At 43.9% G+C, this 21,945-nt stretch overlaps 1 protein-coding gene across 1 annotated transcript; it reads left to right on the top strand.

The window, feature by feature from the left end:
- The first annotated feature begins 594 nt into the window (after positions 1–594).
- On the top strand, positions 595–7,794 carry nrn1a (neuritin 1a). Its single transcript, XM_007902661.2, has 3 exons — positions 595–878; positions 4,004–4,148; positions 6,415–7,794. The coding sequence occupies exons 1-3, from the start codon at positions 824–826 to the stop codon at positions 6,638–6,640; spliced, it is 426 nt and encodes a 141-aa protein (XP_007900852.1). The 5' UTR covers positions 595–823; the 3' UTR covers positions 6,641–7,794.
- The last annotated feature ends 14,151 nt before the right edge of the window (positions 7,795–21,945 follow it).

Below are 21,945 nucleotides of genomic sequence, written 5' to 3'. Positions count from 1 at the left end.
TTTTTTTTTCTCTCTCTCGCTTTTGCTGTACATCACAAGACTTCATACGACGAAATGAAAAATCAAAGGTTAGGGGCAATATTTTTAAAGCTATTCGATTGCTTTAAACCAAACTGTTAGAAAGGCACGACGTGTGAGGAGTGTGGAGGTCAAGGTGATGTCAAAGCGATGTACATCTCCGAGGCTTTATTTGCACTGTATTCCGTTAATGATGCTCCACTGCGACTGCACAACTGCATTTGGGATACATGATCGTTTAGCACAAGAGATTACTGCAAACAGCAACTCGCCCACATCTAAACCGCCGCAGTCTCCCAAGTGCTGCATGCAATGACAACCCCTCCTCCCCCCACCACACACACACACACACACACACTTTCCTCCTCTTGGCTCCTCGGATCTTCATCCATTGAGTTTCATGCTCAGCTATGAGAGGTCACCACTCCCCCCCTCCCCCCTCTCTTCCAGGGGGAGTTTCAGCAAACAGCACAGGAGGGGGTGGGTGGGAATGGGACGCTCTGCATCTCCAAATTAGCACTTAGATCTGAGTAATGCCGAGCTCGGAGGACTATAAATGGCGTGTGCTCTTCCCTACCCCAACAGGATGCAGTAAATGTAACCCATACGTCAAGAGTGTACGTGACATACGAGGCCGAGCCCCTTCCCCCCTCAGTCAGGCGGAGTGAACCATTCCACTTCAGCTCCACTCTGCTATTACTTGAGCGCTAACTTGTTGGCAATGTGTGATGTCCGGCCTTTCCCCAAATGTTCCCAGATAACCATTTGAAAGGTTTTAGTCTCCAATGGTTGTACCAAATGTAGGATGGGACTTACGTTGAACGGAGCTTGCTTTGCATTTATTCTTGCTGTACAGCTCGGTAAGTTCAATATAAATCTATATATATATGTGTATATTATTATTTTTGCACCAGGTGTAACCTTAAGTGGGTTTAAAATTATCCACCCAAGGAAAATAAATGTACTGTTGCATTGCAATGTTTGTGCTGTATGTATTTGGCGATCTGAATGAAAGCATATTTTGCACAAGACAGACATGTGTGAAACGCAGCGGTCAGGTTTAGTTTGTAACCACTTAATTTCTCTGTGGCACAATTTTCTGACAGAGCGAGCGCAGGGCCGAGCAGAACGAGCCATCCCTCTTTCCCCCCTAAAGATTGCTAGTAAGATCCTACGGGCGTCATCAGATTTCCGTTCAGATAAGGAAGAAAGCAGGAGTAGATGAAAATGGTGCAGTTTTTTTTTATTAGGCGATGTTGGGTGACAGCCGGGTGTCGATCGATGCAAAGGACAGGATGCTAATGTGAGTTTAAGATTGCAGTGTTAAATCCCCTGGACGGGATGAGAGCAGAGAACTGTCAGGGGGACTGCAGCCCACTTACCTCCACGAGGAAAAAAAAAGCCTCTCAGAACCCTAACCAGCCTCCAGCAAAACCAGCCCCGGAACTGCAGAGACAGGGGATAGATACAGCACAACTCTTCAGATCACAGTCCCTGCAGTCGGACTCACATCCCTGGATCTGTTCTCAGGGGTTTTGCTTTGAGATCCGCTTGTTCTATTTTAAGCAAAATCTACTCATTATAACCCATTGACTTCTCTCCCCCCTCCCCCCCCCCCCCCGAAAAACCAGCCAGAAACCAGCAGCATCTTAAAAAATAATTATACATTTATGTTGCTCACGTTGTTTTGTTCGGTTACGGTCTGCAGAAACCCCTATTACAAAGGGAAAGTTGTTTTCCATTTCCTGTTTTCAACCCCACTGTGATTCAAATAATAATAATAAACCGCTTTATCCTCTCAAGAATTCACAATGCAATAAGATGGCAAATTAAGCCGCGGCACCTTTTAAATTAATGAAATGCAAGATAATGTTTTAAAACCCCGAGTAATCTGACAAACAGCTCGACTCCCTCCCGATGAAAAATCCACCATTTTTTCTAGCGTGCAATAAATTGGTTTTCATTCAATCCGAGTACAAAAAGGGGCAGATGCAAAACTTTATTTGTTTCTTAGAAAATGAAGTAAGGGGCACTGGGTTTCTGAGGGATTGGTGCATAAATATATATCACATATTATATATAATACAGCAAAAGAGCAATATTCTCCACTCTGCCGAGAGCTGCAGTGTAATGGGAGATCAGCCTCTGGTCTTGTTCCTGTCGCTGGGGTTCTTTTTGTTGTACGTGGTCCGGGTGATAGGTCTCCAGCATTTGCTTTTGCAGCGAAGGTGGCGGGTGACAGAATTGCTGTTTTAATTACTTTAATGAGTTTTACAATGCAATTTTCCGCGTCCATTAAAAGGCGTTAAAGCGACACTTCCAAAAAGGGCAGCAATAAATAGATTTCACGCTATCAGACGGTCGACCTCGGGTGTAAAATCCCAGTCTGATCCTGTCACAGCGAATTGTACCACTGTGCACAGGCGAATTTTGAACATTTGCGCTTATTTTCGATACAACTGGATATTGCTTCCATTCCCTGATACCATCTGCAAGTTCTCTCCTCCTGCCAACGCCTCGGACCAATTCACGTCTCGAAATTGTGTGAGGGGTTTGAACATAAACACGATCTTTTTACCCACAGTCTTTATCACGATTAAACCATTCGAGCTGAGGATAGAAACTGGGATCGGGCCGATGCGCGCTCGCTTAGCCTGAATTTTTTTTTAGAAGAACTCCTATTCGAAAAAGAACCAGGATTTCCTAAACGCATCGCGTGTTACGTGTGCATCGTTTGCACGTACAAATGCAGGCACAAGACGAGATTATTGCTTCGGATCGTTCACCTGCTTTGTAAGGATCAGGTTATCTGCACAGAGGAACTGCGGACTGACACTTGGGAGTCTGCTCGCCACCCGTTTGGTTGTGTATGTGTGTAAGCGGGTTACACTCACAAGCTAAGCTGTGACTATCTGAATATTAGCCAAGTTATTGCAGCACCATATGGTGCTAGTTTTAGATTGCAAACCTCCCTCTTTCCAGTCTTAGTCAGGATTCCACACTGATCAATTAGACCGACCCAGTCTAATTCCCCAGCACTTAGGGCAAGATTGATAGGGATAAATAACATGTACACGGTTCCGCTAGCAAACCCCAGCCCCTCATCCATAAATGTAATTGAATTTTAAAACAAAATCAATTGAGCGTGATCTGACCAACCAAGCGAAAAGGGGCAAACAAGCAGAAGTGGACACTTGTTATTGTTACTCTTGTCCCCCCCCCCCCACCCCTCCCCCTCCTCTCCAAACCTGATATGCAGAATTTCAAGCTCGCAGAAAGGCGTGAAAATCCAAACCTTTGCGCTTTGAAATACTCCTTTTTTATTATTATGGAGGGGAGGGGGTGATTAGATTTACGTGCAGGGCGATGTCCAAATGAAGATGTTAAGTATGTTTGTTGAGAAACCCAGAGAGGGAGCGCGGGTCACCTCGCGGCAAATAAATGAAAAGGACCAGTAATGATTCTGAAGAGTGAAAGACTAACTCGTCCATACAATAAACCAATTTAAATTATTTTAGGTCAAGGTAAAGGTCAAAGGCTGCTGGGATTACACAGGGCACAGGGAGAATAGCTGAACCAGTACAGGTAGATTGCAGGCGTATTGAGAGACTGTTTGCGACACAGATCTTCCCTGAATTAAACCATACCTGAATTATCGCCTTATTTCCCGAAACGAATACACAGTATTCGCAGTAGATCGCGGTCAGGTCCGAGGGAGGGGAATGAGAAGTAAAAGATGGCTCGGTGCTCATTAAGGTACCACCAGGAGAGATTTGCTTAGGCAGAAACAGAGAATAAATATGACGGTCCCCTAATAAAAGCACAGTCAGCAAGATTTTAAAATGAAGGTGGCAATTTGCTCCGATGGGTCGAGTAGTTTTTGACCCTACTTTTATTTGCCTTTTGCGTTTCGCGCACCACATCTATTATTGATAACCATTCTACCCGCTCTCGTTGTACTAATGCTAACGATTGTATTTTGCAGCATATCTGTTCCACGCTGTGAGGGCGGCTGGGAAGTGCGATGCAGTCTTTAAAGGTTTATCGGATTGTTTGCTGAAACTCGGAGGCAATGTGGCTCAGTACCCACAGGAACTGGATGATAAGCAAAACCGCCAAACCATCTGCTCGTAAGTATGACACAGGTATATATGCATACACACGCACACACACACACACGCGCACACACACACACACACACACGCAACACACACACACTTACTCACTCTGACTCACACACACAAACACTCACAGTTTAATCTGTAATGATGTACATTCACGCACTCTTTCCCACACGCTCCCACAGACTGTTACTCACCCACACGCTCTCCCCTCACACCTAGACACATGCACAGTTATATAAATGTCTGCTTGCTCACCAGGCGAGCACCACACACACACACACACACACACACGCGCGCATGTTCGCTGACACAGCTGTCATCTGCAAATCCATGTATTTAATCCACATGCTCGCCGTCAACCCATGGTTTCGTGTCTGTAGATTTACAGATGTCATCACCTCCATGTTCAGATGTACAGTATGTGCTTACAGCCAGTGTGCAGGAATGTACCGTGGTCAGTGCGTGTTTACAGGTGCTCTTACCAATGCTCTTACAGCGATCAAGTTTATCTTGTTTTTCTTCATCTACTCTTTTTTTTCCTTACATGAATGAAATCTGCCTGCACATGTGCGTGTAACATAGGCGTTCGTTTTCATATTAGTTAAGAAAAATCGTAAAATAGCAACACCTGTACGTACAGACTGTGAAGCCTGCACTATTGGGGGACAACTGAGGGTTTACTGCAGCAAAGTTTTTTTTTGAAAAAAAATCAAAATAGCTGTAATCTCCTTTTTACCCGACCGCAAAGTGCGAATTTGTCCGACTATGGTGTTGTATAACGGCGATTTAAGAGGACAGCATGTATACTGAATTAGCCTTTTTGGGGTGCTTTTATTTTTGACACGCGTACGTTCCTGCCCGCTTAATGTTTATTTAAAAACCTGAATTAAGAACACACCTCGCAATCATTGCCAAGAACTCAGCATTGCACATCTCGATAACCTAACTATTTTGCCTACGTACTGTATTGAGAACGATTCAACTATATACCTACCAGCCCTGGTTGGGGGGGTGGAGGGGGGGGGGAGCCTTTATAAGAAAGAGAAAGACGACCCATATGAACTGCTACAGTGGAACAATTCTTAATTTAACTATATCTGATAATCGTCGTCACTTTCGTTGTAAACCCCTTTCTCTTACATGCGATTCAGTGTGTTTATGGAGGAGAGACTCGGTCGAATTCATTGTGAATTTCAGATAAACCAGTGAAATCGCTTGTTCTCACTCTTGCTGTAACTCTGCTCATATAGTATCACAATTCAGAGTTATTCTTCCTGCAGCATTTTCGCTTTCTCTCCCTTCCGCAGCTGTTTTTTTTCCCCTGTACGTGTGCCTCGCTGTGTGAGAGGCGAAGGGAGACGAAGATCAAAAATGATTTGGTTTTCCTTTGGGACATGCAATTACAGCAGAAATACTACAGGAAGAGCACAGTCAGCCCGGCCCTGGCATCCCAATACCTCATTATTTATTTCAAATGTATTAAACATGGGCTCTGCAACCATTTTAAAGTGTTCATAAATTAAAGACTGCCTTTGCAGGAACAAGCGCTCTATATAAACAATCGAAAGCGACTCAATTTACACTGCATACTCTTTTCAACATCGCCTTTGTTTTGATCTAACCATAAGACATTTACGACCATATAAAAAAAATAATGGGGCCCATTGTGGGGAATGTACGACATGCCTCGACTCGTTCAATTGATAGAATCTTAATTGGGATATATATATTTTTTTCACTGATTTCAATGAGAAGCAATGTTGCACATTCAACAGCCATAACACTCTTTTAGCCCCATGCGACGCTGCATAATGTGTAACGTGATTTGTTTTTTTTTGTGTGTGTGTGTGTATGGGGGGGGGGGGGGCTGGTGGTGTTCCACAACGCTTGGAATTTGTTCAGAAAAATGCACAGTCGAGAAAAATGTAAATGTTGCAACAAGGCTTCTTTGCGCCAAAGGCCAATCTATAATTCATGTCGCTTTAGAGGGAGCAACAAAAGCGCCTTTGCTCACCTCGCGAGAAATTGTCAATGAATTTCTCCTCCGAAAGGCCGACACGAATGCAGGGACTTTTGACTCACCGAATGAGCGAGCGATTGAATCCGTCAGCGAAGTCGCGCTATTTTAAGACGGCGCATAATTGAATGCAGATCCTTTTACAGGAGAGGGATTTTTTTTTTTTTTTTTTTTTTAAAAAAAGAACAACAACAACCAACAAAAAGCAATGCATTTTTTTTTATTGTTCTGTGTCGATTCGTTTCTCTGTGATAGATACTGGGAAGACTTCCACGCCTGCGCCACCACCGCCCTCGCTGACTGTCAGGGGGGAGCGGCCGATGTTTGGGAAAAGCTGAAAAAAGATTCCAAAAATCTCAATTTCAAAGGCAGTTTGTTTGAACTGTGTGGAACGAATGGCTCGGCCAACGCAATAATTCCCCAGAGTTTCATCTTCACGGTTTTAACACTGTCTGCATTAGTGACCTGGATTACACTCTAAGGAGAACGCACGCAAAAGCATTAGAGAGAGAGGAGAGAGAGAGAGAGAAAAAAAAACCACACACACACCATCGTATTGGATTTTTGCAATCATTTCAGAATTATCGGGACGTATTGATTCATCAGTGACCCAGAAGACATTTTGCCAGAACTGGAAATATCCTTCGGTTGCACACAACGCGATCCGTCCTTATTTGCCAAATGTTACCGAGCAGTGATTGACAGCAAACACAAATCTACAGACTTTGCACCTGTGTCATTTCAAGAGAAAAAAAAATGCAAACTGTAAACCCACTTCGGTTCAAACTCAGGAACGGCCTCTGGCCATATGCTAAACAGTGTGGGTTCTTCGGAGAGAGAGAGATAGAGAGAGAGAGAGAGAGAGAGAGAGAGAGAGAGAAGGAGAGAGAGAGAGAGAGAGAGAGAGGGGGAGAGAGCAAAGCAAAAAGCTGTTCACTCTTTGGTGTAATTCGTTGTGAATAATTTAACACCTTGGTTATTGCTGCTGCCTCCAGTGCAGTTTCAGATTAGAGTTTTTTATCATTTCGCACCTCTCCTCATCGCGCCAAGAAAACTACAGTATTCACCTCAAAACGTGGAAGACGGATGTTGCACAAATTCGTCCCTCTTGGAAGAAAATCGCTGATTTGTTTCGTAGTGTAAAAGATATGTCGTCACCCTCACACGCTTTTATTTTACAACAAATTACTTTATATATGATATGATATGATATTATATTCGCTGACTCGTTTGGGATGTGGGAACAGTAAAGCCGCATAGATCACAGGGGGTCTTAAATGGATTTCAAAAGAAATGGTACGAGACCCCAATTCCTGATTTAGAAATTAACAACATTTAAATCGACAATTTAAAGAACGTAAATCGGCGACACAAACAAAAACCCAGAGAGCGAGAGAGAGAGAGAGAGAGAGAGAGAGAGAGAGAAGGGGGGAAACAGGAATAGCTGCGTATCCAGAAATAATGCAAAACAAGTTCTGTGCTTGAAATCACGGCGTCCCCTGTTGTTTTTGGGCGAAGTGAGACAGCAAGAGCGTAGGGGAAAAAAAGGATTATCGCAACATGTTAAAATACCTGCGAGAGAATGGTTACAAAGCTGCTGTACGATTTGTATTAAAATGATGACGTCGAACTATATACACCCCGAGCTCTCCTTGTCATGTTTCCAGGAGTAGTCAGTCAGTCAGTCAGTCAGTAAAGCTGTTTCATAATTAATAAGGCAGAATGCTGAGATGGCACCAGCCCTTATTGATCAGAAGTAGAAGCTTTCCTATTTTTAGCGCACTGATAGTCTTCGGGTTTTAAAATAAGGGAACGCGAGTAGAAAAAAGGGAATAGAGACGGTGCGTCTAAATAGAGAGGACTGTGTGGATGTGATATGGGATCTGATACAGGAAGAAAGATGAATGGGTTGTTTGTTAGACGTCTTTACCCTCCAACGCCAATGCAGCCGGTGGTGGGGGTGGGGGTAGGGGTGTGGGGGGTTTCGACCCTTCGGCGGATTTCATTCAATGCTCTTGTTAGGCGATTCGGAAAGGCGATGCCTGGCTGGGACTGGCTGGTGGGATATTTATTTCTCTCTCTCTCTGGTCTGGAACATGCGGTTGAAAATTAAGTGTGTGAGCAACGTGAAATGTCAACTAGTTCATAAATCATCAGCAGTAGGTGGTAACCCGATTTGCTCCCTCCCACCCCCACTTCTTCCCTCCTCTCCCTCCACTCCCTCCTGAAGTGCTGGCACCGGATTACCTCATCAACAAACACATTTTTAGGGGTTAAATAAACCTGGGGTCAAGTTTACTCATGCTTTACAATCTGATCCCAAATAGACATGTTAGGATGAATATGTACAGTATTACATATTGGAACAGCCCCTTTGATATTCGCCCTTTCCTTATATAAAATGTTTAAAAGACAAGAAGAGGGGGGGATTGATTGCACACCTTTATTTTCAAAAAAGTTACAAGTTAGAATAATCTTTCTTCGGATTTAAAATAACCGCGCTCACATCTGGTGCAAAATATACAAAAGAATGTAATGGTACTTCACCCGAGTTACATAAAATAATTTATCTAGATCTCGTATAAATGCGGATTGTTTTTTGTTAAAAAAACGATTTATTTGAATACCTGGGTGGGAGGCTCATTTTACAAGAAATTAGCACTTTGTTCGTTTGAATTTGATTCATTTTATCTTTATCATGATATTAAAAATCGCAATTTTTTAATATATACATATTAAAAGTGATTTTCCTGACTTAGTGCACAAATATCTGGGCATTCGGATACTGCTTGTTTTTTTTAAATTTAAAAAACAGGAGAAATTAATATATTTCCGTCTATAATCTAGAGCTAAATTACTTCTTAAATGTGGGCGTCCTTTGCTGACTGTCCCCTGAGGCATCTCCTGTGGCGTTTAATGGATGCAAACAGGATGCAATAAGGACTCACCGCACCGAACTCTGCCTCTGTGTTACAATAAACTGTCCTTGGTTTCAAATCATTTTATTGTACCTTTCAACATTTTTAATCGATGTAAAAATGGTCGCAAGTTTAAACCCAGATACTTGCGAATTGGTCAGTTTCAGCATTTAATGTGAGGCATCTGTTAATAACATTGTTCTTCCCCCCCCCCCCAAACAGTCTAAAAAATGTAATGTACCATTTAATAAACCCGAGGACAAAAGCCTCATCAGTCCCATGACAAGTAATTCCCTCATTTAGGTTTCACCAGGACAGTAAATGAATGTTATTAACTGGTGTTAAAATATGAAATCAGACTCCGATGTAGGGTTACAATTTTTTTTATCATATCAAACATACTGTCCACAATTGTCAACGACTAAACCTAACATTGGAGGACACATTTGACCTGCAAAATCCATCACAAAAAAAAATGCATTGGGGACTTCCAAGACATTCAGGTCATTACATTTAAAATCAACAGAACCAGTTTTTTTTTTAAAAAAAACCCAATGTTTGAAAGCGTGACATGGGCGTGTGGTGGCTGAGGGTATTAACTGCTAAGTGACAAGGTTAAGCCAATCTGTGCGTTGTTGGCACGTGTTTTGTGTGGTGGTGTCCAGCTGTCACTGAACCCGCGCCAGTCAGTCAGTCCTCGGCTCTGTCTTCACTTTGGTGAATTGCCTGTTTCAGGCTCTCCCCTGGGAAGAGACACGCTCGCATCTCAGCGGCGGGATGGATGGGATGGATGGGATGGATGGGATGGATGGGCAGAGGAGGGGAAGGATATGGTGTCCCGGGACAGGGTGCTATACATGTACACCACAAGGATTTGAGTCAACGGGCGATGCAGTGTGTGCGCTGTTGGAGAGCGGCTGTATCACCAGCTCTCTCACTCCCTCACTCACTCACTCACTCACTTTGCTGACACTCACAGCCGAGAGCCGAGCCTCACAAGCCGCAGATATGTGCTTCTGCAGCCCCCTCCCCGTGCTGGCTCCAGTAATAATCCAGCCCCCGGGGGAGGGATAGAATAAAAAATCCAAACCAGATTGGTTGCTTTGCAACAAATTCAATTTAGCCCCACATGCCTCATACCTTTTGTTGTAGTTTACCTTGGATATTCCACAATTAATGTCGCGTCCAATTGCCTTTTTTTTGTTAGTTTGACACTCACTGGCTTCCCATCACTGGCATCGTTGTATATAGCTCTCTCTATTATAAGTATAAAACCGTAAAACCGATCGATGAAACGCTTGCACGCAAAATACTGTAGAGTTAGTGACTGAATTGTACACTCAGCAAAAAAAAACTATCCTCAGGCATTGCACTTTAAAGTGGGTGAAGGTTTGTGCGTCCAGTATTTCACTGCAGTGGAGGTGCAAGTGGGAAGCTTAAACTGTTAAGTGTTTTTTTTAGAAAAATTGTGTTTTAGAGAAGACACAGGTTTTTTTTTTTTGGGGGGGGGGGCGGCTCTCTTTGCACTGGCAACGTGTGTGCAACGAGACGGAAGTGAATGAGAGAGTGGGTGAGTGTGAAGGGAAAGGAAAGGGGGTTGCTTTAATAATGAATGTCTCATGGTTAGTTCTGCAGGAGACGAAGCGGCTCAGTGCCAAACCCGCGTTACCCAGGCGACGGCTGCAGGGGAGGGGGGGGGGGGGGGGGGGGGTGGGGGCTGTCTGTGTTGGAGCCCTTCAGGTGCGTGAGTGAGTCCAAGCAGAATCTAGAGCTGGGAATCAGAGCAATCCCGAGGAAAACACACACACACGCACACAGAGAGAGAGAGAGAGAAAAACACATTATTACTGCAAAAAAAAGACGAATAACCTTTGTATTAATTCAGCAAAAAAAACACGCATCAGCGTGTGCACAAATCGCACCGATGGCCCCCCACCCCCCCACCCCCCACCCAATGCGCGTTTGTACCCAAATCTCTGCCGCGCGTGTGTTAACTGCAACTGATGGTGTGATCCGTGTGTTAGTGTTGAGGTGAAGTATTTATAGAATTGTCCTGTTGTGCGGTGGACGAGAACGTGTCTGACTGAGGTCTAGGGTTGGCCCGGGGATGGAGGGGAGTTGCTGTGTCAGATCACAGCTCAAAAAAATAAAGCTCCACTGTGGAAACTGGGCTTTGCACCCACTGTTTCTCGTCATTTATAACAGGGCCATAGAGTAAGTCGCTACTCAGTTCGATTCCTGTCGGCCTTCGCGATAGCAAAACAGGATTGTTATGCTTTTAAAACGATTCGTTTTAATCTTCAAATATTCAGTCTGCGACTTTTCACATCCAATGCATCTTGTGTTTTTCGGGGAATCCGCAAAGAAGGGGTGGAGGGTAAGTTATGTCTTAAGAAGAGCAAACTACATGCTCACAAACCAGTGGTCAACGTTGATTCAGTCTGTAGCTGTATATGTTTAGAAAGTAACACATTCCTCACGCCGGTTGTATTAATATTGCTCACACCTGGCGTGTTGATCTTTTGTTTGGATGAAACGGAATTAAATGTGCTGTAGTATTTACATGTCAAAAAAGGCACGTTTGCATGATTGATGTGTAGGAAGAAGACCTAGTCAGCCTGAAAAAAATAACCAAGTGAAATAATGTCAATTGTCTGAAAATCTTACCCAGCCTGATTTTAGGGAGAAGGAGAGCGTTTGATTCACAACGCTCTCGGTTTCATTATTTTCCCAAACATTCCCCGCCCGCTCGGCTATTTTAACCAAAACACTTTGAACCGTTAACCTTGTCGTGTCTTTTAAACGGAGATCAAACCTTGTTACAGTTTTGCAAATTTGTAATATGCCACTTTAATCGCACACAGAGCCAGGCAGTCATTCGAAATTGCTTCTCGTGGTGGTGAGGGTGGGGGAATGTATCCCTCGTGTGTGTGTGTGTGTGTATATATATATATGTATATATATAAGGGGTGGGGGGAGCTTCTAAATGTCAAACGTTTGCTTCATGCATTGAGCAGAGCCTGACTGCTTAAATGTGTGACAACAGCCAGTATAGATGAGCAGAAAGGTTACACAGTGTATCTGACTTGATCATACCCTTGCATTTCCACATGCTAAAATACATTTCTTAGCCTGATGCCCGCGCCTGTGAATGAAAATCACATAAAACTATAAATTATTTTTATAGAAGCTTCAACGTGACGCACACATGAATAGCTGCTCCAACGTTCAGTGTTGGGGATGGGTGGGGGGTGGGGGGTGGGGAGGGGGGGGGGGAATTAAAAAAAATCTATTTAAAATATCATATTTAAATAAATAATTATAATGAATATTTTAGGTTGTTCGCAGATTCAGTTTCTATAAATATCTATCAACAAATAGATAGTTTCTACCGATAAATAGAAGCTAGTATATTCAGAATAGTTGCCTCAAAAGATAACTCAATAACAATAAGAGATACAGTTTTGCCGCAGTCATTTATGTACTGCAGAATTATTTGCTCCCTCCTTTGGTTCTCTTTCTGTTTTCGGGTTTTATACAGATAGTTCTAACGTAACATTTCTTTTCGTAACGTGTGTGTGTGAACAAAACAACAAATTGAACTAAGTGTGTAAAAGGATACTCCTAATAATGCTTGCAGCCACGAAAGTGGGTTTGATGCCTTTATTCCTGTTTCATGTAACCTTTGTGCCCGCAATCACTACTTGAACAGCCTGTGCAAAAGTGTTGTGATGTAATGCCTGATGTATTCTAGACAACAGCAGTTTATTTATTTATCTATTTAGTTTGTGGGGTTGTTTTGTTTTTGTTTTTGTTTTTGCTCGACGTTGTAACACAAATATTACAGCGTTACCTTGACTTTTACCAAGAGATGAATACATTACTGCAATGTGAAATGAGCAGAAGGAGGGAGGTGGGGTGGGGTGGGGGGGGGGGGGGGGGGGGGGAGAAAGGGGTAGAGGGCAATGGCATATCTCAGTTGCAGCACTCTGGAAGCCTGTGCTTTATCATATTGTGTTACTAGGATGCAGAGAGTCTCAAAGGATCCATAGAAGAAGGATTGCGAGGAAACGACCTGTCAGCGGTTTTACACTGCTTGTTTTATTGCAATAACAAAAAACCAGGATGAAATTCACAAACGTACAGCCACGTTTCCTGCAAATCATCCCGCCGCACTCTGCTGCTCGCCGTGTACCTAATGAAGATTTCACATGCGTGGGAACTTTGTATCTGCGGGACCTGCAGACTCAGTGCTGCGGTGTTGGCATGTATTATTCATTCAGACCCTGGGCGGGACTGTATCGACTGTTAAACGGGACACTTATATTTCTGTATCCTATTGTTCTCTGGTAATAAGTAATAACTGGGGGGTGGGGGGGGGGGATCTTATAGACTTGTTACATTTATGTCGTAAAAACTAGTATTTTGTTATTGGTTTCGACTACATCGTATACTTTCTTCCGTCTCGGAATATAACTGACGTTTTTCATTCTTTGTTTTTATATATCTATCTCAGTTGTTGCACATTATTTGTATATTGAGAATTACATATACAGTATTTTCGAAAAGCAACAGCCGCCCGCCTCCCTTTCTGAAGTTTCTTTCGTATCCAGCGACTGGTTGCAGCACAGAATCATATAGTTTCGCCCAAAAAAATATACAGCCAATAATTCACTGTGCAGTATCACCTGTGAAGCGCGTCGAGACGTCTCGAATACTTGATAAGGCGCTGTGTCAATTGCAAGGATTATTATTATTATTATATACTGACACGCAAAGTGTTTGTACAAGAAGGATTAATTTGATCAGGAGGAAAAAAATGCTCAATCCCATAACATCTCCACACCCTCTGCACACAGCCAGGATGACTTTTCGTGCAGTCCCAGGGTGTCAGTTGACCCCCAGAGCCCGCTCGCTCTCCTCAGCCTTTCTCCCCTGATTTGGGGCGAATTCGCGTGGAAGTGGCGTTTGGAAGTAACTCGCGGGAAAAAAAATTAAACTCGCGACCAGGAGCAGCAGCTCACACCAAAATATCCACACACTCTCCTGGAGAGTCGGGTCTGAAGGAGGTGCCGGGAGGGGGGTGGGGGGGGGGCGCTGCTGCTGATGGTGGTGATGGTGGTGATGGTGGTGGTGGTGGCTGGTTGTCACTATGATATGATATGATACTGAAGTGGGTTCGGTCTCCTCTGAGAAAACGAGGCGAAAAGACCAAACGGAATTCAACCGGTTGGGTTGCGCCACAGATACACGAACGAAAACCTGTCGAGGTCAGTGGTGCAAAGTGAAGCTCTCCCACTCACCCACAGCCGAGATGGGATGGGGTGGGGTGGGGTGGGATGGAGTGAGGTGGGATGGGATGGAGTGAGGTGGGATGGGATGGAGTGAGGTGGGATGGGATGGAGTGAGGTGGGATGGGATGGAGTGAGGTGGGATGGGATGGAGTGAGGTGGGATGGGATGGAGTGAGGTGGGATGGGATGGGTGGATGGGTGGGTGGGATGGGTGGGTGGGATGGAGTGAGGTGGGATGGGATGGAGTGAGGTGGGATGGGATGGAGTGAGGTGGGTGGGATGGAGTGAGGTGGGATGGGGTGGGATGGGAGTGAGGTGGGATGGGATGGAGTGAGGTGGGATGGGATGGGTGGATGGGGTGGGATGGGGTGGGATGGGATGGAGTGAGGTGGGATGGGGTGGGTGGGTGGATGGGATGGGGTGGGATGGGGTGGGATGGGATGGAGTGAGGTGGGATGGGGTGGGGTGGGATGGGATGCCATGGCTCAGCACTGCAGCTTTGCCTTGTGGTCTCCTTAACCCACCCCCACCACTTGGCAGCTGCACAGTTAGTGGCTATCCATCCATCGAGCTTCAAAGAGGGTGGAGAGGGGGGGTGGGGTGGGGGGAGTGAGGGGGGTGTTGGGGGGGGGGGGAGTTTCCCATTCAAAACTGTACCACAATTTACCACAACAGCTTTCTCCGCTCTCTCTTTGCACGACTGACACACACACCTTTTTTTTTAGCCTAAACCTTGTACGGAACACACTCACTCCCGATTATATTTCTGAAGCGATGGTGAGTATCAATTTCCCCTCAGTTCAAATTTCCTTCAATCCTGTCACCGACATGTTCAACACACATGGCCAGTTGTCCCACATCAGCTGTATCATATGCACACTCCCAACACCTCACGGGATATTATATAACGACATAAAGAAGCTATTTTTTTATTTTACATTTTTTTAATTTTAAATAAAAAAAAAGAAATACAGCTAAGAGCATTCCCGGTTAATGTGGGGGAGAGAGAGAGAAAAAAAAAAGACGAGGTGGACTGGGAGAGCCTGACACTTAACTCCATGGATGAAACGGTTTGATAAAGGTAATCCGCTTGTGTTGTTTGTTTAAACTTTAGACACCGCGTTCAAACCAGACTGCTCCCACTGCTAAAGCAAAGCTGACTCATAGCATTGCAAAGAATGCACACACCGATACATCCCCATCCCTCCCTCCCACAGCAGCTTGGAATTGCGATGTAAATGGAAATCATTGTTAGCAACAAAATGGCACATTTAACATCATTAAGATCTCAATTGCGAAATCTTTTTGATGGCTTCAATTAAAGACGCTCACTTACCCGAACATATTAAATGTTGCTGCTGCCTATCCAGGATTGCAATAGTTATTTTAGTGACAATTTGTCCAACATAAGCACTGCGAACGTGTGTTTATAATTATAATGTACGTTGATCTGTATGGGTTGAACTGTTAGAACATAACATTACTTTACCTCAGTGCAAAGTCAGGAAGCCACGAGATTCACTTCAACTCATGTATTACAGTGAGATAAAACAGTCAATGCTGAAGATGGAACATTTTACATTTACATTTTAGTCTGCAAGTGTAATGCCAGCATCCTGGCTCAGAATATTCCTCATCATGGAACAACACTCACCTTTGACCTCTTTCGGATTATTATTTCTTTGTAATGTGGGATTTATTCTGAAAAGCCTAATTTTAAACAAAGTCCTGGTGTCTGTCTGTTGGTGTCATCTCGGTGGAGAATGTCAGGACTGGGGAATGGACCAATTTTGAGGCAGTGCAGCTCAACTCCCAATGCAGTCAGCTGCAGAGTAAAGCTTCTTCTATTGCCAGAGTGCACTCAATTACACCAGTTTGATCTCCCTGTCTACCCTTTCCCCCCTTTTCTCACTCCAGTGGTCTGAGTGAGATTTTTAGTGTTAATTTCCAGCATTTTAATGACGTCTTCCCGAAATGAAAGGCTCTGTACAAATATAATTCGTTGTTAATGTTAATTAATGCCAGTTTTATAAGGTGCTGATATGTATTATGAATTGACTTGATACTGCCCCAAAACCTTCCACATAAAACTCTTACAGGCAACAGCGAGAGAGAGGTAATCTTTATCCCATCAGTCTATATCAGTGTGCTCTTTTGCTCAGGTGTGAGCCCAAGATGTATGCGTGCCACTAAAAAAAACATAATAAAATTAAAAATAAAATAAAAATATTGCTGGAAAAGAAAGATGCATTTGGTCACTTCAATCCACGACAGTTTGTGGGACACTGATGCGTACAATTGGGTGCCATGTTTTGTCCACAAAATATACAGTCAATTCACTTTACAATATATTCTGTGATGCGCTTTGAGATGTCTTGAAGATGTGATAAGGCGTTATATCAAATACAAGGATGTCTCAGGGCACTTAACAGTGGTGGAGTCTGACTCTGAGCCAGGCCAGGGTGGGGTGGGGGGAGGGGGGAGGTGACGGTAAGCACAATTGAAAAGGAAGGTTTTCAGGTGGGACTTGAAAAAGGGGAGAGAGGGGATAAGGCTCTGAGGGAGAGCGTTCCAGAGTTTTGGGGCGCAGTGGCTGAATGTGCGACCTCCAATGGTAGAACAGAGGGCGCGAGGGACAAAGCAGCAAACCGGTGCCAGTTGAGCAGAGATGATGGGTTGGGGAGTGAAGAGGTCGGAGAGGCAAGGAGATATCAGGGAGTGAAGGGATTGAAGGGATTATTATTTATTATTTATTATTTATAAAATATCAAACAAGTTACTTAATCAAAGAGACTTCTGAATTTGTTTTTTGTTCATGAAATCTTCAATATTTGGATTCAGTTTTGAGCATGCCAGTAGAAGCAGATTGTTAAGCTGATCATCTGTTAATTTGGAACGGTATTTTTTTTATGAAGTTCATGGTGGAAAAGGATTGCTCACAAGTGTAGGTTGAACCGAATCTGCACACATATCAAAGAGCATGGTCATGCAACTTAGGAAAATCACTCTTAGGGAATTTCCAAAATGACTTCAAGTCTTAGTTTACTGGAGATGCACACAGTTCTTTGAATTTGCTATGTAGGCCTGAATGATTTTTAAGTTCCAAAATTTCCAACTGCATTTCTGGTAGATAATGTTCAACCTCGGTGTCTGAAAGAGAGAAAGGGTTGGTGAAAAGTGCTTTATTGTTTTTGTCTTCTTTAAAATCTTGAAAACTGGCATCAAAGGAATTAATTAGTGAAGAAATCGCGTTCTGATATTTTTCAAAAATTGATGATGATGTTACCGTCACTTTTTAACAGTTTTTTTTGATCCAAAACATTAAAAAAAATAATTTTGGCCTTGAAAGCGGAAACAGGGTTGCAAAAAGGCAATTCTTTCCTTGCAAACATTCATTGAGGTTGTTAAGATGACCAATAATGTCCATAAGGTAAACAAGGTCACTGAGGCAATCTTTGTCTTGAAGAGCTTGCAATCTTCAAGAAGTTCTCCGTTCTCCAAAAATGTAAGCACTTTTTCTTTTAAAATTCAAAATCTTTCAAGAGCCTTCTCCTTTGATAGCCAACGAACATTGCAATGAAGGAGTAACTTCCCCTTCTTCATGTGTGTCTTCATCAAACAAGTTACGAAATTCACAGTGGGTTTAATGCGCGTGCACAAATTATGTTTATACAACGCACCACAGGATCAAGTATACAAGAGAAGCCAAGTCTTTGGCGTAAACAGCCTCTTGGTGAATAATACAATAGCATTGAATAACTTCCATTCCAAAAACTTTTCCAACAAAGCAACACAACCATTCCTCTTTCCAGTCATAGCAGGTGCCCGGTCTGTACGAATGCTCTCTAATATGGACCAGTTAAGCTTAGTGTCTTCAATACTCTTTTTTAGTTCTTCAAAAATATTCATTCCCATGGTTGAAACAAGCTGATGTAAACCAAGAAGTTCCTCAATTGTATAAAAATTTTCATAGATACACCTAACAATGACACTGAGCTGTGCTGTGTCAATAGAATCACAACTTTCATCCAGTACTAATGAAAAGTACTTGTTGATGGAGATAGAAAATATAATTTGCTTTGACACATCACTAGACATCTCATCAATCCTTCTCATAACTATGTTTTGGGAAAGAGCAATTTCATCTACCATTGTTTTAATTTTTGGATCACCAGTATGTGAAGCAAAAATCAACAGATCCTCTTTAACTACTACTTCCCCATCAAAATAAGGTTTTTTCTTTCAAGCTAATACAACAACAACAAGATTACATTTGTATAGCGCCTTTCACGTCGGAAGGACATCCCAAGACACTGGAATAATAATCCTTGCATTTGATATAGCGCTTTTCATGTCTTCTAGACGTCTCAAAGCACTTCACAGAATAGACTATAAAGTGAATTGACTGTATATTTCTGGGTGAAGTGCGGCAGCCAATTGCGCACAGCAGTGTCCCACAAACAGTCGTGGGTTGAAATGACCAATTTTTTTTTTTTNGAGGGATTATTAGTATGGAGTAAGGAAACTTGCCCAAGGTTTCACCCTGCCGGGAATCGAACCTGGGTCTCTCGCTTGCAAAGCGAGTGCTCTAACCACTGAGCTACAGGACTCCACAATAGTAGGGATATTTCATAGGATACCTTGACCATAGATGTCATTTCCTTCTTTTTAATAAAAAAAGGCTGTTTTACTGAGAGACTTATCTTTTTTTTCGAAATCCTCTTAGAGTTTGGAAATATGTCCTCTTCATATTTTCTTTTTGACGTACGGGGTTGCTAAGTGACATGTTTGGGGGTAAAAATCAAACACTTTTAAGATCGAACAATTAATCTTCAATAGACTTGACTCAAAGACTGCAGCTCACAGACTAGCATTGATCTTGTTGGTGTTCTGAGTGAGAGGATGCAGCAATGATGTCACTGCAGCGCGGGATCCAGTAATTGTTAATGTTATTGGAGTTATTTTTAAAAAGTGTTGCGGGTCACTACCAAGGTACAGCCTTGTGGCACACAAGGTGGTTGGTCCCCACTGGTCCATACTACACAATGCAATTTTTATTTTTGTCAGCTGGGTCTCTGACATATGCAGAAGCCCTTCACCACATTTCAGAATATCCAAACAAAGCTGAGAATTCCATGCATCCCACTTCCACATGGAAATTCTCATGTATTGGAATGGAATGCACCCTCTCTCCCTAGAGGGACTCATCAAGCTCACTTAATTCTGGAAAGTATTTGGTGCAGGTTGGCAAGAGCAGAGGGTTGGGGACCCTGGAGTTTAACCGGTTAAAACTATAGAGCTTGCCATTGAAAGCACCATCTGGCAAGCTTTCTCGCGGCTTGTTCATCTCGGACCACCCTACCCAATTAGGGCTTTGGTTTGCAGGGTTAACAGAAGCTGAGTGGGAGAGTCACGCTGTCTGGGTTGTCTTGAACAGTGTCCTGGAGTATTGCAGCTCCGCCTCGTCAAGGAACTACTTAGACCGCCACAGAGGGTTGACTCAATTCCTAGAAGAATCACTTTCTATCCCTAATCAAGAAGGAAACTATTCTCTCACATTGTTTAGCCAGTGTTTGGACTCCCTACCACTTTCCCTTTATTTCCTGTTTCTTACATTTCATGGTTCACCACCAGTTGTGGCTCGAGCATCTTCACACCGACCGCTGCTCCCTGTCGCAAGCAAAAACTGAACACTGCTCAAACATTATACTGGAGGCCAAGAATAACTCCAAGATCCTATTCTCCACTGCCCACAACCTCCTCCGTGCGCCCCTTCAAACACACTCAATCATCACATCTAACGCCAAGGGTCATGGACTTCCTTACCTCTAAAATTGACAACATCCACCTGGCAGCTTCATCCCTCTGCCCTGTGTTACCTACCACCACCCCCATTCCATCTCCCTCACCCACCCTGCCCTCAGCGCCTAACATGGCCCTCATCCTACATTTATTTGCCCCCATTTCTGCTTCCTCCCTCTCATCCACCATTACCACAATGAAACCCACCACCTGCTGCCTTGACCCCCTCCCCACCCAACTGCTGATCACCCAGCTCCCCCTCCACGGCCCACTACTGGCAGACCCTATTAACCAGTCTCTCTCCTCAGGATCAGTCCCACTCCCCCTCAAAACTGTGGTCATCACCCCCACTACCCTCGATCCCTCCAACCTCAGTCACTACCACCCTATCTCAAACTGCCCTTCCTTGCCAAATCTCTGGAATGCAATGTTTTGCCAACAAACTTCATGCACACCTCTCCCTCCACACCCTACTTGAACCCCTCCAATCCTGTTTCCACCCTGCCCACAGGACAGAGACAGCGCTCGTGAAAGTCACAAATGATATCCTCTCTATCTATGACCAGGGCTCCCTCTGCCTCCTCGTCTGCCTGGACTTCCCCACCATGTTCAACACATTTGATCACGCCATCCTCCTCCACTGCCTCTCCTCCATTATCCACCTCAGTGGGACCACACTCACTTGGTTCGAGTCCTACCTTACAAACCACCAGCACTACATTTCTGCAAATGGCTTTTCTTCTTTCTTCCACCTGGTCACCTGCAGGGTACCTCAAGGATCCATCCTTGACACCCTTCTCGTCCTATCTATATGCTCCCTCTCGGTGATGTCATCCGCAGACACTGGGTTAACTTCCACATGTACGCGGATGACACTCAACTCTACCTTTCCACCGACAGCTGCGACCTCCAGTCCCCTGATGTTCTGCCAGCTTGTCTGTCGGACATCAACAGCAGGATGAGTGCAAATTTCCTGTAGTTAAATATCAACAAGACAGAAGCCATACTCTTTGGCTCCTGTCCACGTCTTCGGTTCCACGGTTCCGATCTCCTCAGCTGACCCAACCTGTCCTTAAAACTCTCCGAACCCGTGCGCAACTTAGGCATTAGGTTCGATCCCCAGTTATCCTTCCTCCCCCACATTCGGTCTCTGTCTAGCACCGCTTTCTTCCACCTCCGCCACATTGCCCGTCTCCAACAATACCTCACCCCAAAAGCTGCCGAAAGCCTCTACGCCCTAAAACTTTGAAACTGCCTCCCTCAACCACTTTGCCTTGCCCCCTCCTTCTCCATCTTCAGGTCACACCTCTTCAACCACACCTACGGTCACCTTCCCCTTCCCCCCTTCCCCTAACTCAGTCTCGGACTCCACCATTGTTAAGCATTCTGAGACACTGCCCGGTGTGGAGGGCACTACATAAATGCAAATTGTTTTTGTTGTTACATTTGTACAGTTTGTCTTATGTCTCTGATTGCCTCTTTACCTTTTGGTCTTTTTGGAAGCAATTATATGTCTACACACTTGTACCACATACACACCTACATTACACACACATTTGCACATAACATATCCTCGTCACATACACACATAAACACTCCTGCATAACAGAACATATATGCACAGATACACAGACACACCTCTGCATACACATCTACTGTATATATGTACAGTGGAAGTCGCTTAAGCTGGACACATCGGGTCTGTCAATCAATCGCAATTTGACTCCTCCCATTTCATTCCGGAGCCACTCGTGGTTGAATGGAACCGCTCAA

Source organism: Callorhinchus milii, unplaced genomic scaffold (assembly GCF_018977255.1).
Source record: "Callorhinchus milii isolate IMCB2004 unplaced genomic scaffold, IMCB_Cmil_1.0 Scaffold2, whole genome shotgun sequence".
Lineage (NCBI taxonomy): Eukaryota > Metazoa > Chordata > Chondrichthyes > Chimaeriformes > Callorhinchidae > Callorhinchus > Callorhinchus milii.
The sequence above is the reverse complement of the archived record's forward strand: the minus strand, read 5'-3'. Positions and strand labels throughout refer to the sequence as shown.